At 49.2% G+C, this 26,850-nt stretch overlaps 1 protein-coding gene across 1 annotated transcript; it reads left to right on the plus strand.

The window, feature by feature from the left end:
* Positions 1 to 534: 534 nt before the first annotated feature.
* On the plus strand, positions 535 to 25,483 carry TRIB2 (tribbles pseudokinase 2). Its single transcript, XM_036082059.2, has 3 exons — positions 535 to 1,424; positions 6,192 to 6,484; positions 23,003 to 25,483. Exons 1-3 carry the CDS (start codon positions 1,155 to 1,157, stop codon positions 23,469 to 23,471), a joined length of 1,032 nt encoding a protein of 343 aa, XP_035937952.1. The 5' UTR covers positions 535 to 1,154; the 3' UTR covers positions 23,472 to 25,483.
* The last annotated feature ends 1,367 nt before the right edge of the window (positions 25,484 to 26,850 follow it).

Below are 26,850 nucleotides of genomic sequence, written 5' to 3' on the forward strand. Positions count from 1 at the left end.
CCCCACCGGGCAATTTGGGTTTAGGGTCGGGGGAGACGGAGTGGTTGTAAATTATTCCAAGGCAAGATCCAGTTATCCAGCGGGAAAGGAACGCCGCAGGTTGGCTGGGGGCGCATCCCCTTCCAGCGCCCGGAGGATTCCCCCCCACCCCTGCCCGGAAGCTCGTGCCGGGGGAATCGGAGACCATTGATCTACCCTCGTCCGTGCCCGCACTTCTCGCTTTATTCGGAGGACGATCTGGAGCACGAGCGAGCTGCGACAGCATGAGCCTGTGCTGACCTCCGCCCGGCGGGCCAACCCGGGCTTTGTCGCGGTACCTGCGCCCGGCCCGCGCCGCAACTCTGTGCCCGGCTTTTGCAGTCTTTTGTTGGCAGCGGTGACCGCTCTAAGTTAAATGCTCCCTTGCTATTCTTTTTCTTCTTCTTCTTCTTCTTCTTTTTTTTTTTTTTTGTCTGTTTGTTTAAATTTTGGAGAGCTCTTGCGATCTTGGAAAAGCCTCAGACGCCATCTACAGTTAAAACGTAGGTAACTACCCTCGCCGGCGCCCCCCCTTCCACGCCCCCCACCCTTTCCACCAAAAAAAGGGGTGCAGCGCGGATTCTGTCTGCCGTGCGGCGCGAGCCGGTAGACCCGTGCTTATTTCCTTTTTCTTTTTGTTTGGTTTCTAACGCGTTGAGACCAAGCTGCTGCCGTGCGCTCCTCGAAGATTGCACAAACTACAGCAGGGCTCCTCCGCCCCGTCTGCGATTCGGAAGGCTGCGTGGGGATCGCTTCGGGAGACCTGGCGCTGCAGCTCCCCACCTTAGCAGTCCAGTTACTCGTCTAGATCCACGTTGGAAAGAGAGAGAGAGAGAGATAAAGAGAGAGAGAAACTAAAAGTGCGGAGATTCTGCAAATCGCTGGCTGCTTTGGGGTAACAAAAGGACCCGAGTTACTGCCGACTGAGCACCCCCGGGAGCCGGGCTCGGAGCAGACGAGGTGCCCGGCGGCGCCCATTTGGGGGCTTCTAACTCTTTCTCCGCGTAGCCCCCTTCCCGTCCCCTCCCCTCTCGTTCCCTTTTAAAATCCGTGGCACGGAGGCGCCTGCAGCCGCACTCGCCAGCGACTCATCTCTCCAGCGGGTTTTTTGTTTGCCGAGTGCGATCCCCACACTCATGAACATACACAGGTCTACCCCCATCACAATAGCAAGATATGGGAGATCGCGGAACAAAACCCAGGATTTCGAAGAGTTGTCGTCTATAAGGTCCGCCGAACCCAGCCAGAGTTTCAGCCCGAACCTCGGCTCCCCGAGCCCGCCCGAGACTCCGAACTTGTCGCATTGCGTTTCTTGCATCGGGAAATACTTATTGTTGGAACCTCTGGAGGGAGACCACGTTTTTCGTGCCGTGCATCTGCACAGTGGGGAGGAGCTGGTGTGCAAGGTAAAGAGCTCGGGGTTTGTTTTTGCTTTTTGTCTTTTAAAAAGATTCCCCGGGGCCGTTTGGAGGGGGCGGGAGGTCGCCAAGCTGCGGAGCCTGGAGGAGGGAGACTCGCGGGATAATTATCCGTGGCCTCGTTAAATGGGTTTATTTATTTGTTCACGTTCGACTAGTTGCGAAGTTTTTAGAGCGTTGCAGACAATGGGGCGGGCTGCGGCGGGGGCGTTTTGGGGAGAGCCCGGGTTTGGGAAGGGCGGCGGGACTGCGCGGGGGCCACGAACACGCGTGCTCCCAAAGGCTCGTGGAGCGCCTCAGCTCTAGGCCGGGTCCCGCTGCCCAAGGGGTTTCTCCTTGTGTCTAGCCCCCTCCCCTTCCACCGTGAAGTAGGGAATCCCCCGCTAATTTTAAGGCACTGATGACTGGGTTCCTTTTGCAGCCATTGTTCTTAGAAGCGTGCAGGTGTTAAACCTTTGTTCAGAAGGTGCCCTTTAAAAGAGACACACAAAGGTGTCCCCTCTGGCTGAGCCAGGGGCCCAGCGCGGGGAAGGAGTTTACAAAGAGCTCTCTGCTCCTTGCAGCCTTGAAAGGAGGTATTGGGGGTGGAAATCAAAGCCACCAGCGCACCTTTGGGTGTAGGAAAGAGTGAGTCCTTTGGGTCCTCCTCTCTTGTCTCGTTTCTTCTCATCTCCAGACTTCCGTGCGCGAACACCCCCTCGCGCCCCCCACCCCCAACACACACCTTTGCTAGTATGGTTTACAGGCCGGCGTTTGGAGCCCCAGGGATTCACAGTGCTAATACAGAGATGGGCACTTCAGTTTCCTTTTTGTCTTTGACCCCTAACAGTGACTGGTGTGTCTGTGTGTCTTTGTGTGTGTGCACTCCAGACAAGGGGATGAGAACAGTTGCAAAAAAAAAAAAAAAAAAGGAATAGAGTAGAGCATAGGGGATACCCAGGCATTGGACAAAGATCAAGAATTCATTGTCAATTTTACATTTGGTCACTCTTGGTTTTTCTTGGGGGAGGGGTAAGGGGATAGTGAGGAGTGAGGACCTCTGCCTGTCTTTGAAATGGGCACTCTGCACAGCTGTGCTACAAATAATACATCACACTTTTTACCATTAACCACAGATTGCTTTATTTCGTGGGGGACTGGAGTCTTTCATTGTAAATATGCGTTTTGTGGAGGTCTTCAATCAGTTTTGCAATTGCTCAGTTCAGATCTCAGGGGAAAATCAGAGACTCTTCAAATATAGCTCTCTGCTTGTACTAAGCATTTGGTATTTTGCATCTTCTCCCAAGTTATTGAGACCCAGAGCAACTGTGCCCGGTTAACCAAAATTCCGTAGGCTATTCAGAGCTGGATTGAATTCTCAGAAGACCTACAAGGTTGCACAATAGGGGAGTCATCCTTTGAAATGAATGAATTCCACAGAGCTGCCACTCTTCTATGAAATATGCACAATCGCCCAGCAGTGTGTTCACTCCTTTTGCTCAACTTCGGTACAGCATTTTAATATTTTTCAAAGGCTGGAGATGCTTTTAAGTAAAGGGACTCTGCCTTCAAATTCTGCAGGAGCATCTTGCTGTTATTTCTTTGTTTAAAGGCAGAGGTGACCTGCCCCTGCTCTTTCTTTCTCCCTCCAGATTCTTCAAGACATATTTCACTTTGGGCTGACCTTACGGTGTCATTCGTAGACGTGCTCTTTGGCCTGAAACTGTACTTAATCTGCTGGTTTAGTTATTGCAAAGATTGAATCAGCCCTCACCAATTACTGTGGGGCTGCAAGTGGATTTAAGTGCAGTATCATTGTTCTGCTTGGCAGAGGTCATCCCTTTAAGACACAGCAGCCTGTTTTCCTGCCTTTTTACCAGAGGTGACATGGGTGACTTTTTATGCAAGCATAGCTGTGTATATCCTAGGAAGCTCCAAGTGGTTTTTATAAGGCTGCTTCTATGAGCTACCCTCAGATACACAGTGTGAACTCAGCTTACTGCAAGGCACTGTGAAATCTACACATTGAATCAAGTTCCTTTTGATGTCTCAGAATATAGAGTTCATGTCTCCTAGCTCTATGTTGACCCAAGGAAAAAGTCTTTGCAAAAACAGATCGAATGTAAAGATGCCATTCCTATAGAGGACTGTCAGGACAGAATGCTACAGGACACCATTTGGGGTCGTTTAACCAAAATAATCAAGCCTGTTTATTGTCTCCCTGAGCCCACTGTAAGCTAGGCAAATGAAGGAAGGCAGCTTTAGGGGGTCTTTACCTTATTATTTTCATGGAAATGCTGGTAGCTACTATGCACATTGACATAATTACTATTTTGGCAAAATGGGCACTTGGTTTGGGGTTTTTTTTGGTTTTTTTTTTTTTTTTTGCAAATGCTACTAATGATGGCCTAATCTTCCTGCCTTATCTCAACTGTCACATTATATAACTTAGGCTCCAAATTAAACATTTAAAAGAAGCTGGCAACCAGGCTTATGGCTTGATTTTGCATTTGAAGGTGATGGTTTAAATACCAGTCCAACCCCCTTAAATGCCTGTTATAACTGCTACTAAAAGTTTGGTACCTACCCATTTGGGAGAACAGAAGTAATTGCTTTATTTTTCATACTCTGTCCACCATCTTGGAATTTGATCTACAGAGGGTATTGGCTATTTTGTGAAGCTGCCATGAATATGTTGTTTTTTTGTTTTCGTTTTTGTTTTTTTAAATTTCTGTGTCCGTTCAGTTTTTCATCAGTGGGACGGGGTAACTGACTGAAGGTGCTGAGCAAAAATCACCTTTTATTTTTTTAAAAATGCAACTTGAAGGAGGAAGTATATGATAAATCATCGTAACTCCACGAGCGCTGGAGAGACCAAGCCTGCAGCCTCCTGCTTCAGAACCCGTCCCCCCCCCACCCCCCCACCCCCGTTATATAACACGGGGTGTTTACATTAGCCACTGCAAAACGTTTATTACTCTCTGTGAAATTTTTGAGGCTTTCCTAGGTTTCTGCTGCCCGCAGCCTGGGTGTTAAAGTTGACTCAGGCATTTCAGATTCCTAATTGAACGGACCTCTGAGGTCACTGCTCGTGGGTCATCATTTGACAGTATCAGGGTGTGATTTGTGGTCTCTGGAGACATTGAAGTATTCATTCTTAAATTCTAGCAGCTGTGCCGCCTTCCTGAGATGCCTCATTATGGTTCATTCACAACGTTAACTTTGCTTCCTCGCCCTGGGTTAGCACCAGCCCTCCTGAGGTTCTTACTATCCTTGTTTGACTCACAGATTTCTTTTGGTTTTTGAACCGAAGGGCGACTTAACTTCAATCATGGATCTTAAATGGCAGCCTGTGTCCCTGGATGGGTTTCCGAAGGCCTGTGAATCCCCTGAAAATGAATCCAGTATTGTGCGTGCATTGGAGGATGGGCATTGTCAGCTAGAGGGGACAGAGCTTTTATCAGGTTCTCACGTGGGATCCGGACCCAAAAAGGTCAACAGGGTTCTAAATCAACGTCTCCAGGTTAGGAAGAGGAGGGAGGCCCAGTGACCCTGAGTGCTTTATCCATCTTATCCAGATTATTGGTGGCCAAGCCAGGATTAGAGCCTCAGTTGGGTGATTTCTAGGCCATGCTGCAAAATGAGGATCAAGGAGAGGATGTTCTCACTAATGAAAAAGATTTAAGAAGCTAAATGGTGGTGCACGGGGACCATTTAAGGGTTTGTTGCTGGAGGCTTCTTGGCCTGCAGTGCTTTCCAGCAAAGCACCTCATGCCTGCCCCTCACTCATGCAGGCACAGAAGGGAGTCATGCGCCTACATTCCCAGGCAGATAGTAAAACCACATTCCAAACCCAGGGATTTGTATTCCTGATTTAGTGGAGGTCTTGAAATGAATGAAAGCTTTTTTTTCTTATGACCTCAAAGATTCTCTGTAGTGTTAATTCCTCTTAGGATGGTTTCAAAAAGGTATTGAGGATGGATTTTCTTTTTAAATAACCCCACAATGAGGTGGCATTTCACAGGCTAATTTTGATTCATAGAAAATCATTGCATAACTGATTCATTGAGCTAGATAGTGTGGAGGGAATTGAGAATTGTGTCTGCTTTCTTTCCTATTAAGGACTGTGTGTCCTATTCCTTAGCTCTGCCGCTGGGGCTCGATTTGACTTGTTCTCTGAGCCTCGATATCCACATCTGTAAAATGAAGGTATTGAATTAGAGGACCTTAAGGCAAAGTCTGCGTATTTGCTCTGTTAATTGCTAATATGTTGTGGAGTGCTGTACAACACAGTTGCGTAGTATAAAATATATTGTATACAATCGCTGTGGTTGTGCAGCGATGCCCGCTTCTGTTCTGTTTTGTTTTTTGGAAGGAAAATAAGGCTTTGTCTGCGTAGCTTGGGGTGGGTCACTTTCAGATTTTGCCTTAGTTCTTTTATAAACAGGTGATTGGGGTAGAGAGAAAAAAGTAATAAGACTTAACCATTTGTGTACCGTGTTACGTCTTGCAAAGCATTTTTACCTCCATGTTGTCAAATAATCCTCCCAACACTGTGAGTCAAGGGTCATTTGCCCATTTTACCCATAAAGATTTGGAAGCTCAGAGAGGTCAAGCAGCTTTTTCAACGTTACACAGCTGGGAGCAGGCAGGGCCAGTGTGGTCTGGGTCCAAGTTCGGTCTGCCTTCTATCTCCTCAAAAGCCTGTGCCATTCTGTGATTCCGTGGTTTAAGACGCACCCCTGACTCTTGGTCTTGTCGTGAATCCTGCCCTAGGTGTTCGATATCAGCTGCTACCAGGAATCCCTGGCCCCGTGCTTTTGCCTGTCTGCCCACAGCAACATCAACCAAATCACCGAAATTATCCTGGGGGAGACCAAAGCCTATGTGTTCTTTGAGCGAAGCTATGGGGACATGCATTCGTTTGTCCGCACCTGCAAGAAGCTGAGGGAGGAGGAGGCGGCCAGACTGTTCTACCAGATCGCCTCGGCTGTGGCCCACTGCCATGACGGGGGGCTGGTGCTGCGGGATCTGAAGCTGCGGAAATTCATCTTTAAGGACGAAGAAAGGTGAGTGTCGTTCCTGTCCAGAGCCCGTACTCTGATGGGCTGCTCGGGAGCATGCTTGCTTGAGAGGTTGGAATGGACAGTTTTTTTTGTTTTTTGTTTTTTGTTTTGCTGCCTGCCATCCAGGTGTGAAGGAAGGGTGAGCAGACAGAAGGAGGTGAATGAATATTGTGATGTTTTAAGTGCCCCGGGAAACTAAGTTGCCACTACTCCCGCGGTGTTAATGAATGCTCAGAGGTCGGGTGCCAGGATTGTCTGTGACCTGGTGATTAGGTTTTTTTTTGGTTTTGTGAACTCTGAAGATGGCTGCAAGCCTGTGTGACATTTTCAGTGCGAGTAAGGCATGATTTTGCTTTTGAAATAATCCTACCTTCAGAACACTCAGTGCCTGTCCTCACTGATTTCTAATTCATTCATTCATTCCTTCACTCAGTAGATGTTTCCTAAGTGTACGTGTATGTACGGCTAAAGTGTGTGTGTATTACTCACATTTCTCAGTACTGTGAATATCGGGGTGCGTTAACTAGTCAACTCACCTACAAAGGAATGTTCCAAGCCCTGAATGAAGACTATATACGGGGTTAGATGGGACCTGGGGGCTGGGATGTCCGTTTTAACTGGGACTTGGAAGTCAGGAAAGTTTTTATAGGAGAGGTGCTTTCGGAGCTCACTTGAAAGATGAGTATGTTACAGACAATGTGGGAAGGACCGGCATTGCAGGTAAGGAAGCTGTCAATACATACACACAGCAATGTGAAGGTCTGGGTTATTGTAGGAGACAGCTGGGCAGGACACTGGGCATCTGGGTTCCACTCATGGTTCTTCTGCTCACTCATGACATTCTGTTGAGCAAACCCAATGGGGCCCGCTTTCTCTTCCAGCTGACTTCTCTTGTAAAACTCTTTCGAGCCACTCTTTTTCTTTTGAAGAATGTGCTTTTTTAGAGGGGTGGAGGCAGGTGATTTATATTCATTGCTGACTATTCCAAAGATTGTTCTAGAGTTTCTACCCACGTGGGTCGGGGAATTACCATGACGGCCTTAGGCATCCTCGACTCCTCCTAGGGAAGTGGTTGGTGAAGTGGAGGTCCATGGGCACAAAGCTGCTAAGGCCCATTTGAGTACACAGCTAGTGCATGCCATTCATTTACTCACTCAACAAACATATCTGGAGTATTTTTTTTTTTTTAATCTGGAATATCTTTTATGTGTCTGATGAAGAACTGGCTTTCAACCCTTTCTACCTACCAGTTACTGTGCCATGTATCTAATGGCCTGTGATATTTTAGGCTATTGCTTAGGGAAGTCTGTTGATGTCCTATAGAAAAAATATTTAATGAGATCTAGTGGTGTCTGCTTTGGTTTTTTTCATTTTATGGTTAGAGCTAATTGGGAGGTAAATGTCTGGGAAGCATTTAGGGATTAGCAAAGGTAAAGGGCCTGTGTTTACTTAATGCAAGTGGAATAATTTGATGACAGTTTATATATATATATATATTTTTAAGATTTTATTTATTTATTTGACAGAGAGAGAGATCACGAGAGCAGGAGCACAAGCAGGGGGAGTGGGAGAGGGAGAAGCAGGCTTCCCGCCGAGCAGGGAGCCCGATGCGGGGCTCGATCCCAGGACTCTGGGATCATGACCTGAGAGCCGAAGGCAGGTGCTTAATGACTGAGCCACCCAGGTGCCCCTGATGACAATTTATAATGCAGCCGAGTATACAAAGTGCCGAGGGCCACTGGCCACAGAGATTGGTTATTGTTCCATATTTTTTCCGCATAAACAGGTATCTTAGGCATTCATGGCAGCTAATAGCCTGGTTTTTGATAGTGCATGGTCTTGACTCTTACTAACAAATGGAACAAGAGGGAGCTATTCTAAGATCTCGAGTGTGGGGTGACACATATTCTCTTCTTCAGCTCAAATGCATCTGCCCTTGGAGCCTGGAGACTCAAGTTATTACTCTGGTTTCACCTTTAATATCCTCTGTGACCTTTTAGTTTGGTCCCTTCCTCCTGGCCTCAAGTTTCTTATCCTTTTATTGTCCTGGCTCTGTCTTATTGGTTCTGAGGTCTTTCTGAGTTATAACATCAGGTGTGTGCTTCTTTGAATATTCTCACTGGAAGTTAAATATATACGTGACCCCCAGCAGAATACTGACAAAGATACTTTCTTTGTCCTTCTGCATTCCACCTTTCTTGGAAATGTAATAACTCTAACTACAAAAATAAGAGGTGATTGTTTGGGAGCACTTTAAGGTCTTATTATTAGGTTATTGTTAACCTCACTTACTTCTCTCTGCAAATGGGGGTAGGGTGGGGATCGTCATGTTCATTTTATGGAGGAGGACTCCAAAATCTTGTGTGCGGTCTCAAAGTTATAGATAAGAAAGAGCAGAAGTAAGGACATATTCTCTATTAAATCAGATCTCAAGAAATTCACTTGCCTGCCACAGGGAGTAAGGGCGATGAATGCCCTCTCTCACGGGAATCCAAGTTTTTAAACGTCCCCTTCGATTGTGTCTCTCTCGAGAGGAATTTCAGGCACCAGTGAGTTTATGGGGTGGTGCGTCCAGGGATAGCACATACATGGTAAATACATATTTATGAAGTGAGTCATAGTAGGGTGGACATCCTTAGGTCACAGAACATGGGAACACAAGTGAACTCCAGGGTCTCCAGAGGGCCCATCATCCTTCAGTTTTCTCCTGTTGCTGCCTGGAATCAGAACCGCAGAGGTGAGGGTGCCGGCCCCAGGGCCCACAGTTAGCTAGAAGCAAATAAGGGGCTGAGTCAGACCTCACATTTGCTGTTGAAGGCCTTTTCCTCCAGGCTTCTTGTCCTTTATGGGAAGTTGAGCTAAGAGTGCCCAGGAGTAGATGGTGGCAAAGCTGAAATCCTTGATGTCCCAGGGCCTAGAGAAGAAATCCCAAGATGTCGGAAGCTTCCAACACAAGGACTGTGAGTCTCTGGCACTGAGTTTGGAGCTGTGTTTGACTTTTGCCAAAGAGCATGACCCTTTCTAGAAAGATCTAGAAAGAAGTATCCTGTATGAATGTGAAACCAGAAGACTTCACTGGAGTAAGCATGTCAAAGTGAAATCCTTTTTAACTTTAGTGAGCATTTTCCTCCTGAAAAAGGAAGCGTCAGTGACAGGGAGGAAGCTGCTCATCATCTGTCCCCGGCATGTCTGACGGCACCTGAGCCCATGCAGCCCTGCCTCCCTGTGGGACCAGCAGGGAGAATGATAGCTCCTCATCCGACGGGCGAGGTGACTGGGTTGCACAGGAGTTAAGTGACCTTGCTTACGGTCATACAGCATGCATATGCCGACGGAGCCGGCCTGGAAATCCTATCATTTCAGTCCAGAGCTCTTTCCCTGCCCCCCCCACCACGCTGAAGTCCCGGAGGACTTGGCTGTTCCTAGCATGACAAGTGTCTCTGGGCAGCTCTGAGAAGGTCACTCTCATTTTCAAGGACATTCCAAATGTTCTCATCAGTAGCTGATAGGAACTTTTCCCCCAGCCATCTGTCAACTTTTTGTGAAAGAGGGATAATGCCTTGTAGACTTCCTCCTTGTTGTTTTGCCTTTGAACGTCTTCGATTTCAGAGTAGGAGACTCTGGTTTTGTCACTCAGATTATTTCTCCCTCCGTGTGTCTCTGCAGCCGTTCAGTTTCGTGGCAGTTTCTCTTTGTTGGTCCGCACAGTGGCTTGTGTGAAGGAACCTGCCTGTGTTTTGAGGGGGACAGCAGTCTGGGACCTTACTGGGCTGGCAGCCCCCACCATCCATCCTAATCAGCAAGACCTCATCAATAGGTATTTCAATAGGACTAGAGTCTGTGTCTCTCCTGACAACACCCAGCGTGTGAGAAAACAATGGGTTGAATTTGAAAGGCTTTTGAAACGTTGAAGGATGGAGTCTGTGTCTGTTTTCTGGCCCTTTATGCATTGGTTTTTTGGAGGGGGGAAACACAGAAGAGGCTTTTGGAAGTACTACTTTATTAAGCTTCAAATCACCAGACCACACTTTTGTGCATGGTCTTCTCTCTCTCAAGGATGTGCACCTTTTTGTCTGATGCTCTTGCAAGGAACTGAAGGTGAAAGAATTACATAGTGAAGTTGGCTGAGCCCCACCAGGTTCAGAATGAGACCAGCCCGTGTGCTGACTCTTTATGCATGGATTTCTGATACTGGACCATCTGTAACTGAATCCTGACCACCCATGAATGTGTTCTTGGTAGAACGATCAGGTCCATCAGTCCAGTTTCCCATGAGCAGTGTGAAGACATGATACACGCATGACAGCCCATGTTACGTGAGGGCCTGATACCAGTGTGCCTTCTGCCTCTGTGTTGAATTAGTAGCACTGCCGATTCCTTTGCTTCCATTTTATTTTGATCTGGATTCTAGATTCGGATTCTGTCTCTACCCCTCATTAGCTACCTGGTCTTGGATGAGTCCTTTAATGCCTCTGAGCTGCAGATTCCTCCTGGCAGAAATTAGGACTGCATCCCTGTGGGTGATTGTGAGAGCCCAGTGAATGATCCAGAGGTGCACAGGGTGGGGCAGGTGCTCACTGTAGCCCGCCGGTCCTGAAGTCATTGATAAAGTGGTGCCATTTTCGACCAGCCGTTCCCAGGGTGCGGGAGGCTCTTGGAGAATGTGCTCCACCTCTTGGGCAGCCATTTCAGGAGGAGTGGAACTCTTGTGATGTGAGGGTTCAGATTTAAGCCACATCCTCCTTTCTTGTTTAACTACAATATTGGATCAGTGGGTGATTGACAGGGCAAGCACCAGGTGCTAGAAGGGTGATTGACAGGGCAAGCACCAGGCTCAGAAGGGCCAGAAGGTCGACCAGATGTACGCAGGGGAAGGCGGACACCAGGCACATGCAGGGAGTGAAGGACCCCGCTTCCCGGGCCTGAACTGGCCCCGGTGTTCCCAGCCTTGCACTGCTGCTTCTCCTCCATCCCTGGGACGTTTCTGCAGAGCAGAACTAAGGTGATTTTTTTTTCTTTCTGAGGAAGTTAAACCCCTACCCTGATTGTACTCAGCGTGGACACACCCTTTGCATCCACAGTTTGTTCCCGTAGTAAAATCAGAGGTGGGCTGTAGAGTGGGAGGGGCCGTGTGTGGGAAGGGGCCCTGAATCTGATAGAAGGCAGTGCCCGGGTCCCCCCACCTCCCCCTCCCTGCTGTGGTAGTGGGCTGATCTGCCTGGCCAGCAGATCTTCCAGGAGGCCCCCAGTTTCACTTTGAGCCTCTAAGGGAAGGCCTGAGCTTTGGGAGAAGACCCGTTACTCCCATGTGGAGGATGAGTCACTGTCTGGATTCTAGTCCCTGCTCCTGCACTGATTAGCAAACTTAATCTTGACAAGTTGCATAACCTCTTTTGTCCAGATTACCTCATCTGCAGAGTGGAAATATCCAGAAGACTTTCCTCATGAAACTAAATGAATGAATGCAGGTGAACCCAGAGCTTGGCACATAATCAGCCACGGACAAGTGGTAGCTCCCACCGTCTTCACCTCCCATGCACGTAGTGTCTGGCCCCCCGGGTGACATAGGGCAGCTTGCTGAGTCAGGATGTGAAGAGCCCAGGAAGCAGGTGCAACCTCAGGCTGCCCCGGGAGCGAGCCAGTGTTCCTATAGCGGCCCGTTTGGCCAGTTTGCTTTCTCTTCTCCCTTGGGACCAGGCTCCTTGCCGCCCCCCGCCCCCTGCCCCCAACCTCGATTCAGTGTTGACATTTCCCTGCGCAGAAATAACCCCCTATGAATGGAGAAACATGCCTCTGTGCATGTTTCTTCTTTGGTTAGAAGATTTTTATCTCTTGACGTCACAAGTTGCATTTCCTCTGCTTTGTGGAAGCTGAACAGTGCTTGCTTCTGCAGGAGGGAGGCTGGACCCTTTGTAGAAACCCAGCAGCCCTGGGCCTCTCAGTGTCACCTGCCGCCATCCGCCCAGGCACGGGACCTGCGTCTCCGGTGTGGTGGAGGCCTTTTCCCTCCTCCCACCAGCTGAGGTCTGCACACCTTCTCTCTCTCCTCAGATTACTTTCTGTACTGGCTCTCCTTGTAGATCTTCAGCCTCCATTGAGGCTTTAATATCTAACAAAATAGAGAGCCCAGACTGGAGACCAGACCCTGCCTTCTTTCATCAATAGCGATTCACATGAAGTTGTAGGCTCATTGTATTTTAGCAAAAGACCTGACCTTTTTGCTTTGAAGGAGACAGAGCTCCTGGAATTCCCTTCTTTATGTTGACCACTTCTCTGTGCTTCCGGCACTGCCAGCCCTTGGGGGAGGCTTACTCCCCCACTTCTCCCTGGGTGGGTAAGTGATCCCCCTCCCATAGCACACTGATACTCTCCCCTCTACTCGAATTGTCCGTGTGCATCCCTCGACTGTCCTCATGCCTCATCTCCTGCTGGGCTGGGAGATTCTTGGGGACAGAGGCTGTCTTGTGGTCCCTGCTGCGGGAACACAGTGGCATTGAATGAATGAAGATCTCCCTCATTGAGTGTATGCATCTCAGATTGGATTCTCATGACAGAATGAGAAAAGTGGGAATAAGTACGGATCGTTGGCCTCTAGGACATTGCCCAGAGTGGGAGCCCTGGAAGACTAAAATGTATAAATCTCCCACGTAGACACCTTTTCAAAAAGAGCTCCTTCAGCGTTCTGCATCGAATGAGAAATTAACCCATTGTTCCCATTTTGATTTAATGATTCATGCAGAAGTGACATTTAAGACACTGTTATCAATGTCTGTGGTGGGGTTATTTTCATTTATGAAGGACTTCCCTAATCATAGAAGGGAGAGCACCCTCAGGGTTCTTTGCTTAGAAATGGGATTTCTGGCCGAGCTGTTTACTGTTTGTGCTTAATAAATTAGCTGATGGGCTAGACTGAGACCCTGGGCAAGCAGAGCCAAGGGCACAGCAGTAGGGTCTTCTACTCCTTCACTGAGCCATTTGACCTTGGCCTACCTTCTCTGACGTGGGTCAGAGATCATGAACTTAAGAGTATCCAGCAGGGTGGCTGCTGCACTGCAGAGCCTTAAAAAGGCACCTGTCATGACTGCTGTTGATGATCAGCCGTTGGCTTTGGCCCTCATCACCCAACAACCTGGAGATTCATTTATTTATTCGACAAATAGTATTGAGCATCTGTCATGTGCCAGGCACTGTTCTAGGCTCTGCATATCCTGCAGTACCCGATGAGACGGAACCCTTCCCTCACGGGACTTACGTTTCAGTGAAATATTATCTGGCTTCTGCCATGGACCAGGCCCTGTTCTAACTATGACACTTAAAGGAAAACTGATTTAATCCTACTTAACTACTGTATTTACATGAACCAGTTTAAAACCAGTGAGTAAACTAGTGCTATTATCACCATGTTATGGATGAGGAAGTTGAGGCTCAGGGCCTCACAGCTAATCATTGGCAGTCCTGGGGGTCTGCGCCCAGGACACTGGAGTCCCGTGCCTAGGCCTTCAAATACCACTCTGGCTCTAGGAAATAGACACCAGGTAAAATACCACCCCTTGTGTCCGATCCATAGAAGGAATTTTCTCATGCAATTGGGCAACAAGTGAACACCAGGAGGACCTGACCAACACTGAGTACTGAAGCTCAGTACTTCCTTTTCTCTGAGGGGTCATGGGCCACCAGTTAACCAACCCCACGGGCAGTCCTGTGATGTCCTGTGTTTCCATTTTATGGAGTGGGTTTTGTTTTCTCTGCGGAACTGTAAAGTGGGGTCCAATTCTCTTTCTGTCTTCCCTACCTAGCACAGGACTAGCCTTGTAAATACTTCGTGAATGTCTGACAATTGACTAAATGGGTGTGTGAGTAGCCCCTTATGCTGCCCTGGAGGCATAAATATTATAAGAAAAATCCCCTAGATATATTGATGGCAGAAGGCAGTGGATGGAAACACATTTTAAATGCCCTTTATCCGGGACTCTCGGGAGTTTCTCTAAAGCATGAAATAGAGTCAAGCCTATTTGAAATTTCTTTGGACTTGAGAGAGTGCAATTCTTAAGCAGAATCGCACCCAGATACCCTGAACTCTAGGCAGCATGTTGCAGCCGGGGGCATCTTCGACATGGGATCCACACTATGTTGCAAATATTTATTAAGCATCTATTATGTGCTACGTTCGGCACAAGGTATTGAGGGTACGAGAATCACCTCTGGAGAATCCTTTTCTAATGGAAGACATAGTGTAATAGTTATTTTTCATACCATGTTACAGAGAATGGGTGTACATTAGAGAACTCTATGGGAGCAGGAAGAAAATGTCCTAATGGCAGAATGGGGTGTAGAGAATGAGCGTGTCAGGAGGAGATGGGCTCCTTCTCGGGTTGGTCTGAGTGAAGTAGAAGGATGTTCAGAAAGTGTGAGTAAAGGCCAAGAGACAAGAATGAGCCCTGGGCAGGGAGGGGCGTGCTGGTGGAGAGCACTGTGGGGGATCAGAGATGAGAATGAAGAGGCAAGAAAAGGCCTAGGGCCTGGATGCATGCCCATGACCTTGAACTTGACCTGAAATCCAGGAGGAGCCATTGAAGGGTTTTTTGTTTTGTTTTGTTTTGTTTTCGAGACAGGATGGGACGGGGTCTGGTCGTGATTCTGGAAGTGTATGCGTAGGATGGCCTGGGCATGGGTATCGACTTCAGGATGCTGACAGGGACAAGGACCCAAGCAATGGGATCAAGGAGGGGTGGGTAAGAGGCAGAATTAAACTCAACCCTTTGATCTTTACAGATGAAGAAATGGGGAGGAAATGTCCTTCTCCCAAGTTCTAGAACATGTTGGTGGTGTGACCCAGAGCAAGAGGCCAGATTTTCTGGCTGACGGAACGTGTGTGGTATGTGCCTGGGCCATCTGGGTGAGCCCCAGTTCAGGACTCTGCCAAGTGGAATCCCTGTCTGGCCCAGGGCTGCACCACTGCTCCCAGTGCTTGCTGGGTCAGTGGGGTCACAGGGACCGGCCCGAGCCCGGCTCCTGCCCTGCCAATGGTGCATGGGTAGGAATGTTCTGGACTCTGAGTCCGCCTAAGTAGCAAGGGTGGGGCACCTCCTCAAGGTGCACCTGGCTCTTCCTTCCTGGAAGAATCCAGGCTGGGTGGGCCCTCGGAGCAGCGGTACGTTGCCTGCAGAAGCTTCTCTGAGAAGCTGAATCGACTGACTCGGGGCCAGGGGATCCTTTGGGACCAGGTCTTCCTGCAGAGGGGCAAGAGGTGAACAGAGTCCTGAGGAGGGGTCCAGAGCTGCCCTGCCTTCCTTCCCTGTCCGTCCCTGTGGAGATCCAGGCTGCGCTCGAGGGGTGCTTTCCTGCGGTGCGAAGGCCTAGGAGGTGGGAGGTGGGATGGTTTCCTGCTGTCCTGTAGCCACGATGAGTCAGGGCACAGACAACACAGGCCTTTCTGTCGTGACGGGGCAGCGTGAGAGGACACACCACCTAGTAGAACCAGCCAGCCCCATCCCTGGAGACTCCCCTCACCCTGAGCTGAAGTGTTTCCCTGTGGGTCACCTGCTGTTCTCCTGCTGATGTGGAAGGAGCTTGACCTGGGTGTTGGGTCTGTTCACTGCATCTTCAGGAGCCGGCATTTCAGTGGCTCGCAGAGGGAAAAAATCTATGCACACAGGAAACAGAATTACAGCGACGATTTATTTGGCAGAGTTTAGCTTCATTTATTTGTCGAGTCCCAGTGGTGGCTGTCAGGTCAGCTGGATGCGACGTAGGGTGCTGGGACAATCCTATTCCCCCCTGCAGTAGCCCCCCGGGGGGGACCCTTGCTCGTACAACCGAACTGACAGCCAAGGGTAGCTTTGCGGTGTTGGGCAGAACAAGGCCAGACCTGGTAGTGGCTGACCTTTCTCAGTTGACCCTTCTCCTGCTTGGACCCACCCTGCGGAATGGCCTTCAGTGGCTTCTCGAATTCCACTGACCTCAGGCCACCGGACTTCCCGTCCCGGCCAGGCCCACTTGGTCTGGCGGAACTCCCAGCCCAGCCCCACCCTGGCCCACCCTGTCCTGATCTCTTCCTGCTGCGGGAGCCCAGGGCGGTGTTTAAAGGTTTCAAAGCAGAGCATGATTTGCTGGGGTAGGCCCTGTTTGATGTTTTGGATGGCACATTAATTTGGAGGTTGAAAACCTGCTTTTGAATCCCAGCTCTGCCCCTCATTTGCAAGGTGGCCTTGGACAGGTCACCTCTTTGTACCTCAGTGTCTTCTTCTAGCCAATGGGCAGGTCCTGCCACCTCTGTCCAGCTCATGAGCTCCAGCAGTTAGGTCATGGATGCCAGGGTTTTGTCTGTGCTGAATAAACCCGGGGCCATGTTTGTCTCCAGAAACCCAGAATCTTCCTTTCACAGATTCTGTCTTTGACACTGAGTAAATCTGTGATGCTGGTGCCAGGATGTATTTTGCAGATGACACCAGCATGACGATCCTCCTGATGTGGACTCAGCTGAGTTTTTCAGGTACCCCGTATGTGGCCTGGGACCTTCCAGCCTCTGTGCCTCGGTTTCCTTATTCTGTAGGAAGTTGGCATGTATCGTAATATTTGCCTTTCAGTTTTGTTATGAGAAGCAGAGATAGCGACTGAGCAAGTCCCAGCACATAGTAGGTGTGGAATTCATGGCTGCTGTTGTTGCTGCTGTCACTATTATATACGTTATGACCAGGGTGTCGTAGAAGTGTTGCAGTTCCTATAGTTTCAGATTAAAGGAAACTTAAGCTCAGGAATTTTGAAGCTAAGAGAGCCCTTTTCAGGCCATGTTCTCGTTTTACAGAAGGGAAACTGAGGCCGAAGGGGCCCGTGGTCACACTGCTCTGGCGACCCCGGGGCCGGGAGGGAGCCTCGCGGGCCTCTGCTGAGAGGGGGCGGGGCACTAGGACTTCGAAGGCCTATGCTGCATGCTGCTCTGCGGAGGAAGGAAGGCATCCTGCTGGTCCTGGCTTCCTCACCTGGCTGGGGATCCGATGGCACCAGGAATGGTGCCAAGTCCACAGGCTGCCCCCGCGTGAGGTTTTTTCATTGAGAAGTTAAAGCAAAGCAGGCTGGTTCCTGCCTATGCCAGGGACAGGTTGCAAAATGCATGCAGGGTGCAGCTTCTTGGCCGAGTCAGTCCCGCCACAGGCTAATGGCTCTTTCCTCCAAGAAGCTGCAGGAGATAACCACTGTCATTCATAGCTTTTTGGTCACAAAAATTCTCCACCAGCCCTCCCTTGTCCCTTTCGGGAATCTCTGTTCTTTGTGTACCGTCTTTATTCCCACCACCTCCACAAAGCCCACTCTGATTGCCTTCGTCAGGACCGAATGAAGTGAGCAGAATGAGCTGGGCACATCTGGGTGCGGGGGGAGACCATTCGGGGGAGGGGGTGGGAAATAAGTGCAAAGTGCCTGGGAAGGAGCAGGGGCACAGAATTCACATCCACTTGGATCGTGTTCATCTGTCTTCTCCTCTAGACTCTGGGCTTGAGGTGGGCGCCTTATCTTACTAATAAGATCAGTTAGAGTTGCCACCAGTTTTTGCAGATTTCCTATGCTGGGCAACTTGGTAGAGACTGTGCTTGCATTGTTTCATTGTTTCAATCCTCACAAAAACCCGAGAAGGTGGGCATTACTTGTCATGTCCTTATCCCTGGTGGGTGCCTAGTTTCAATGCCCTAATGATTAGTGGGACATTTGAATTACTAGGACCACCGATACCCTTAGGGATTGTTACGAAAATCAGTTTCCTTTGACTGGGAATACATAATCCCCAGACTGTTCAGGGGACAGCAGAAGTTCAAAGACTGTTCGTTCATATCGTCCCATGCTGACACGAGCAGGTGCTCTGCCAGGCGCGCCCCCCACCCCCCCACGCTCTCCAGAGCAGACAGAGGCAACCTGCTCCCCAGAGCGGGAACCAAGCCCCGGGGACCTTCTGACGGTCCCTGCAATTGTCCAGCAAGTCCACGGGGACCGGCACTGGGACTGGAGCACGGCCTCGGGTTCCTGACATGCGTGAACCCTGGAAGGTCCTTGTTGAAAGACATAATCCCGACCACTTGCTTTGACCCTTGCCTGGGAGTGATACAGACAAGTTCAGGGCGTTCCGAGCAGGAAGCAGGGTCAGAAGCATGCACTTCCTCCCCAGCTTTCTCTAGGCCCCTCTTTTTCTCCTCTCCTCGCCTGCCTGGGATGTCTGTGCTGCTCCATGGGAGGAGCGGGTTCCTGCCCCATGGGCTGGCTCTCCCTGACCCTGGGCGCATGTGTGCTCCCCACTTTGAGGAGGCCTCATCGACGGGGACACCCCGGCTGTGGTTTCCTGCACCCCCTGCTCAGGTGGGTGGGCCAGGCCTGCGGGCTGGCTGCTTGGAGCCCCGGGAGGGATGGGCGCTCAGCCCCTGACTGGCCTCACTAGCCATAGGGGCTTAACTCACCCTTTCCCAGCATTAGGCTCCGTGTCCACATAAAGGGATAATAATTCCTGCCTTGGACGTGGATTTTATAAACTTTAAAGAGGAAATCTCTGTCGATACCTAGCACCTTTCTAGGTATAGAGATGGTGCTTGCTCTTTGGTACTTAGTAATTTTCAGAGCCAGAATCGGAACCCAGGTCTCTGACTTCAAGACGGAGCTGGCCTGGTGTATGTGGGGCAAATTTGGCACAGCACGCGCTGAGTCGGATGTGACGAGCAGATCCAGACTCGCCCCACCTGGAGGCTGGCTTCGGAAGGGAGGAGGCTGACGTGGCAGGTGGGTCAGCTCCAGGGCGGCCGAGCGTCCGCAGCACGTGTGGTGCACTTTCCACTGCACTCTCGGGTCCACTGGGTATTTGCACAGCCCCTGAGGCCTTGAAGGGGAGGAAAGAAGTGAATGCCAGGAAGGGCATTAATTGACAAGATCGAACCCTTCCAGTATAGGGGGGTCAGGCTGGAAGTAGGGTCCCTGCCACCTAGGGGAGGGGGTGGGTCACAGGGGGAAGGTGAGAGTCACAGTGTAGCGCTGTGGCCTGGAGGGAGGTAAGAATGGAAAAGGGCTTCAGGTGTGGTTTAGCATCAGGAGCTTGAGGTGGTGACGTCTGTCCCCTGTAAGGGCTGAGCTAGCAGCAGCTCAGGTCTCCCGAGGCACATCCGTGCCCGCCCTCACCCCTGCCAGGGACTGAGGTATTGGAATTTACAAAGCCTGTTCCCCATGGATACTTCATCTGACATCCACTTAATCCTGGCGAGGGAGGCAGAGCAGGGCTGTTGTTCCCTTAAAGATGGGCACACCGAAGCTCCGAGGGGTTAATGGTGTGACTGTCCCTTTCCCTCTCAGACTGAGTGTCTGCTGGGTGGCCGATACTAGTCTCTGTGCTGGAGAAACAGCAATCAACACAGGTGATGTTCTCTACATACAGAGCGACCTCAGCTACCTGCTCCCGAGCTCCTGGGGGTGGGAAAGAGGCGATCACCCTGCAGTGACCATGGGAATAATACAGAGTATAAATGCGTGACCATACAAATACAGATGCATAGTATTCCAGGTCGCAGCGAAGGGCAGGAGAGGACTGGGCGTGCAGTGCTCCCCTCTATAGGATGGTCAGGCAAGGGCTCTTTATGAAGCTCATTTGAGCAGAGACCTGAAAGAAGTGAGTGGGAATGAACCGTCCACGTATCTGGGGGAAGAACATTCTGGGCAGAGGCTGGGAGAGAACATGCGTGAGCTGGTGGGCTGTGGCGAAGAACCCAGCTCCAAACCAGATTCCACGTCTGGTGCTCCTTCCACCGGACTGTTCCTTGTCCCACAGCTAATTACAGTTTCCACAGCTATAGTTATTCCTGTCGCTCTCCTGCTGCCACGACAGTGACCTTGGAGGCCAGGAAGCTGGCCAGCTCCTGAGGCTGCTGCCGGGGAGGGTCCGGCGAAGGAAGCTGTTGAGAGAACCCACTTGGCCCCATTGTGTGCGCCCCCTCCCCTCTGCCCTCTTGGGTTTCCCTGACTCACCTCCAATCTTAGAACGTCTAGGGAAGCTGGTGTGGGTCCACCCCACCTGCTGCCTTTGATTAGAAAGAGCAACAGGAAGAACAGGATTTGCTTTCCATCAGCCCAATTCCAGATGAGCACATCTAGACCCTTCCTGCGTCTGTAGATCGTTGGCTGAAGGGGGAGGAGAAGAACGTGTGTGCTGCAGGTTATCGTAGAATTTGGGTGAGCGAGTAAAGAAGACATGTTGCTATATATTACAGAATTCCAGAATGTTAAAACTGGCAGAGACTTTCAGACTGTCTTGTCCAGATGGATGCCCAACAGTGGGAATGTACTTAATGCTCCTGAAGTATACAGTTAAAAATGGTTAAAATGATAAATTTTATATATATTGGACCATCACAAAAAATTAAAATTAAAAAGAAGACGGCCTTGTCCAACGCTCCTCTTTAAGTTTGAGAAACAGAGAGGTTGAGTGACCTCCCCACAGCCACACAACAGATGAGAGATGTAATCTGGCCTGGAATCTGCTCTCGGAGCTCCCTGCCCAGCACCTTTTCCAGAGACTACCACCATTTATTGCTCATTGGCAGAAATGAGTACAGGGAAGTAGTTACTCCTTAGTCTTTGAAACTTCTGTAATTCAAATATGAGATCTCATAATCAACCCAGGCTTTTGTCCGATTTTTTTGCTATAGAGAGCTAACTTGATTAACTTGAACCTCACCTTCCTTCTGTGGCTCCCTGAGTAGCCGTGGTGGTTGCTCTTTTCAGAGCAGGCTGAGACTAAGGCTAAGACCTGTAGCCCCGGGGAGGAGGAGGAAAGCAGCTTATGGACCTGAGTCACAAGCTCTGATTTAGGCAAATGCCCCAGTGTGGTTTCTCCAAGCACTTTCCTGTTCTCCCCTCATTGGAGCCTCGTCACCCCTCGGGACAACAGGGTACAAACTATGATGTGCATTTTTGAGACGAAGGAACCCACTGCTGTGAATAATTGTGACCTTGTAGGCCCTTGTAGGCACCGTCTACAAGGCCCTGACCCCTCACTCCAGCCCCTCCTCCCTGGCCCACGTCACCTTTGTGGCAAGCCTTCATTCGTGGGATGGAATGAGACTGAGTCTATGGGGTTTAACAGCTCTGAGAACTCTGCTGTTAGAGGGTTCTGGCCAGGAGAACAGGAAGAGGATTTCCATTTTAAGCCCTGGAAGGTCGCAATACCTAGCTTTCCACTCAAGGAATGGCAGAGCAGGGAAACAGGATTCTTGGGAGTCCCCTGAGCCAAGGAGGTCTAGAAGATTCTGGCACTGGGTGGGGGGCAGCCGTCAGTCTTGAGCAAGTCATTTCATGTCCTGGTCCTCAGCTTTCTTCACTGCAAATTAGTATAGTTAATTTTAAGAATTTAACTTATTTCCAAAAGTATTTACCAAGCGCTTATTTTATGCCCAATGTTCATATCAGGTTCTACTGTATAAAGAAGAGTGCTGGGCCCCAGGGACTCAGAATTCAGTGTGGGTTTTCTCCGCCTCCGTTCATGAGTGCAGCCAGGAGGCATCCTGGAACCTGTCAGCCAGCTCAGCCATCCTTAGAAGGCAAGGGGAAGATTGACACACACACCCCTGCGCACATGTGAGAAATCAGATTCACATATGTACATATGTGTACGTGTTGGCACAGGTAGAAGTTAGAGGTAACTAAGTCAGATAAGCATCAGGTCAAGGACCAGCCCCTGGGAGTGTGATGGGCCAGATAGGAGGCAAGTTCAACGGTAAATCTTGGAAAGAAGATGGGCTTGCTATGAAGATGTCAGCCTTGGAAGGGCTTATGGCAATGCATACCTGCTCGAACATTCCCCAGCTCTGCCTATGTCCTAGAGAAAGGCAGCTTGGTAGTGGGGAAGGAGCAGCAGGTGACTTCCTTAAGGAAGGTGTGGGACCAAGTCTTCTCTGTTTCCCAGCTAAAAGGCACTGGACAAATTACTCAAACTCCATGAGCCTTGATGTTTTTATCTGGAAAATGGAATCATCAGATCTTCCATGTCTAACAAAAGGACTGTCTGTTATAAAGCCAAGATGCCATTGAGTACAAAGTCCTTTCAGACTGTTATATCATGTCAGCCAGAAGCTTGCTGTAAGTTGTGGACAGAGCTTCTGGGAGCTTCCCAGTTGGTTGGATCTGAGTTCAAATCCTGCGGATCTCCATCACTACCTACATGTGTCTGAGAATAGTACGAATCTCCTATTCCGTCATCACTGACATGGGGGAGATGATGATGTCATTTATGGTCTGTTTACTTGCTGGAGGTGTGGGTTCACCCCAGTAGATCTTAAGCATCATGCAAATTCCCTGTCAGTCTTATTCACTCCTGGGCCCCCCACCCTGGAACAGTGTCTGGCGCCTAGAAGGCCCTCAGTAAGTCATGTTTGGCTGGTTGAATGAATGAATGAATGTGTGCATGGTCTTGGAAATACTAAAGCGGGGGCTGTGATACAGTGATGGGATTCACGTGCCTCAGCCTGCCCGTAGGAGCTCACGCTCTCCTCTCTCTTGCAGGACTCGGGTCAAGCTGGAAAGCCTGGAAGATGCGTATATTCTTCGGGGAGATGATGACTCCCTCTCTGACAAGCACGGCTGCCCTGCTTACGTGAGCCCAGAGATCTTGAACACCAGCGGCAGCTACTCGGGCAAAGCAGCCGACGTGTGGAGCCTGGGAGTGATGCTCTACACCATGTTGGTGGGGCGGTACCCTTTCCATGACATTGAGCCCAGTTCCCTCTTCAGCAAGATCCGGCGTGGCCAGTTCAACATTCCAGAGACTCTGTCGCCCAAGGCCAAGTGCCTCATCCGAAGCATCCTGCGGCGGGAGCCCTCAGAGCGGCTGACCTCACAGGAAATTCTGGACCATCCTTGGTTTTCTACAGATTTTAGCGTCTCGAATTCAGGATATGGTGCTAAGGAAGTGTCTGATCAGCTGGTGCCGGATGTCAACATGGAAGAGAACTTGGACCCTTTCTTTAACTGAGCTCGTGCCCCACAGAGACTTAGCAGGTACCAGGAGCGAGAGAGGGCAGTGGAGAGTCCTTCCAGGGGACACGTATCGCCTGGCTTGGTAGCAAGAAAGACACTGACACTCAAGTTTCTCGGTTCAAAGAAGGAGAACCTTCAAGGAGCTGACTGAACATGTAGCATGGGGGCGAGAGATGTGGGGTGGGAGTCTGGGGTCGGGTCAGCGGGGCAGGTGCCCCTGGAGCTTCTCTTCCCTGACGTAGCCCCCTGGAGACCACCCCCATCAGTTGGGCTGCTTCGGCCTACCCCACTTTTCATTTGTCCCAAAATAGTTGCAGATCCCGACAGAATCAAAACTCTCTGCCTCAAACACACATCTTGGCATCGCACTGTTAGCTTTTAACTTCTTGTCATGATTCAGGGAAGGTACAATTGGCCAAGGATTTTTTTTTCTTTTTAAACAAGACAACCACCTATATGATACTTAATGCGGTTCATTCAAAAAAAAAAAAAAATTCGGTGCACACAGACTGACCAGAAACCTGGGTGCTAAGCTAAAAGAAAATAGAAGTCCAGTTTGTGTCTCTTAATTGCTCTTTTCAACTCATTTCTTCTAAATAAACTATTTAATATCCTGGTCAGGAAATAACATGTTGATGCTTTGCTCCCTGAAGGGGAAAAAAAAAAAATCTGTCCTTTAACAAGCTATTCTGTTCTGTGTCCATGGGTTTGTGACAGGAAGCTATTAGAAGTCAAACTTCTAGATGCATTAACTGCTATCGTAGTTTAAAGAAAGAAAAGAAAAAAAAGGAAGGGAAAGGAAAAGAGAAATTCACTCCTGAATTTTTTTTTCCTTCGAACGATGAGGGCTGCCTCATTGGGGGTCCTCTCTGCTGGGATGGGGGCAACGGGGTGAGATCACGGGAGGCGCTTGGAGTCTGAAGCTTTTGCGACACTCTGGTCTCAGCTACACCTTTTGTCTTTGTTTTATTGGAAACTAGTGAAACCAAGCAGATTGTCCCACGTGTATGAAATACAGGGCAGCTATTTCCTTTTCTTTAGGAAGAATGATCCTTTTGGCTTGGAAGGCCCTCTGGTTTGGACAAAAGCCCTCGGTAGAGACAAGCGGCAAGAAAAATCAGCTGGAAGCTAGGATGATATAAATAAAAACAGCTCTCTTATCCCAATACGCACCTTTGTATTTTCAAGAATTCTTCTATTTATTAAGGAAAATGTCACATTGTGATGTATTAAGCCAGTACTTCAATTACGGGTTGACTTGGGATGACATGTTACATGCTGTAGTTAACATCTATATATTTTTTCTTGTTTGAGTATTTCTGTCCCTGAAATAACCTTTTGTTTGGCTTTTCTAGATAGCTTTATTTGATTTCGAGTGGCAAATGTTTTTTTGTTGTTTTTTGGTTTTTTTTTTTTTTATTACGGCTTTTCTATTTGCTGTATGATACAGAACTCTTTTGGCATAAATATTTGTGTTTCCAGTACCTCAGTTGTTCGGATTTTACTGCCTGTATACGTTTTGTGAAATGGTCATGTTTTTGGGTAGGTAACACGTGGACTCTAGTATGTAAATGTTACTTGAATCTGTGCTTTATTATAGTACGTGGCATGTGTGTGCAGATCTTGGATGCTTCATGCCTGCTCAGCAGGAGCCCAGCCTTCACGTTCCCAGGAGGGCAGCTTAACCGTTCATAGTCAGGAGACAAGGCGGCCATGGATTTGCCCTTGATTCTATTTTGATAATGGAAGATACAAAGGAGAGAGTTTTTTGGTTTTGGGTTTTTTTTTGTTTTTTTGTTTTTTTTTTTTTTACATTCTGAAGATGGTGCTGTGTCAAGAAGGACCTGTTTTTCTTCCCCGTCCCCTATTTTTTCAGTACCCCGTAGGAGGAAAGATTGGTGATGTGCATGGTGGGAATCTATGGCCTCTGGTGCTTTGTCCTGTATTTGGTTTAATGTTTTTGTCCTAATCTCTTCAATCAATAAAATTGTGCGTATTTAACTAAAATGTTGAGGTCCTGCAAATGCTGAGTCTCTCCCATCTGTGGTTTGTGGCCACCACGCACCAGCCAGGAACTCCTACGTCCTCCCGGGGGTTCACTCTTTTAGGATGAGCCACCATGACTGTTAATACAAAGCAGAAGCTAGCTTCCATCATGTGTGGGCGTATGCTGGCCAATTTAGAGGTAGTATCTCACAGCGAATTAATCGTTACTACCACGTGAGGAGGTGTGAATTATGTTCCTATCACAGATTAGGAAGTAAGCCCAGAAAGGTGCATCACTTGCCTGGGGTTAAACCACCTGTAAGTGATGGAGTCAGGCATGGACCCCCATCTGTTAAATCCTGAAGCTCGTTATGCTTTCTATGATGTTAGAGCCCAGAGGCTTTCAGGACAAGTATGCTAGTAGCTCTGGAGTAGCCAGGCTCACCTGGACTCGAATCGTCCAGGCTTCCACACGATTCCTTAGGAAAAGGAAAGCATCTGCTGCAGACCCCATTGGAAACCTCCAAGGAGGAGACCACCGAACTCCCAGAAACTAATGTCTACCGAGCAGCCCTTCCCCCAGTCCGATGCACAGATTGTCAAACTTGTGGGCTTCGTGGGCAATGCCATCTCTCTTGCACCTCATTTAGTAGAAGTAACTACAGCCCAGAGGGTCAATTTGATCCTGGAACATCTAGTGCGTGCCTCCCCTGTCATTTCAGTGCAGGTTGGGGAACAGACATGAAAGCAGACGAAGGCGGTGGGCAGAATGGAGTGGTGGGTCAACATAGATCCATGGAAGCCCCTAAGTCTAAACCTGTCAGCAGGTGTCCTGGAAGGGGTGGCAGCTGAATTAGAGCCCAGCAAGAAGTGGTTTTGGGTAATAATGGAAGACAAACAGCAGTAGCACTAAGCAGGGGAACTGTACATTGAGAACTTTCTGGAGACCCGCCCAAGTGAGCACCACTAGGGCCAACCTGTGGATAGATCTCCTCAGAGTCCTTGCGAAGGCTGGGGTTTGTGGCATCCGGGAGGACGTGGCTGAAGGGGAGGATTTCCAGCCAGTCGGACCCATCTTCTAAATTCACAAAGTGTTTGACACCCTGCAGTGTCACTTCTGTGTCTGTTCCCAGCAGCACCTGACCCAGCGCCTGGCCCATGGGAGGTGTTCAGTCAACAAGTGTAAATCGGTGTATAATTTGTGTGGGCACTCCGTATGCTGCTAAATTTCCTCCCAACCCCAGGTTTCTGAGAGGCACATCGTTAGAAAACAGCCTTTGCAAGTATTGAAGCCCACTGGTGGCTTTTGCTAGGGCTTTTGCACAGATAGGCTGATCCAATTTCTTTGCTCTTTCACTGCCTGTGTTAAGCAGAAATGGGCCTGCTGC

This window comes from Halichoerus grypus, chromosome 10 (genome assembly GCF_964656455.1).
Source record: "Halichoerus grypus chromosome 10, mHalGry1.hap1.1, whole genome shotgun sequence".
Lineage (NCBI taxonomy): Eukaryota > Metazoa > Chordata > Mammalia > Carnivora > Phocidae > Halichoerus > Halichoerus grypus.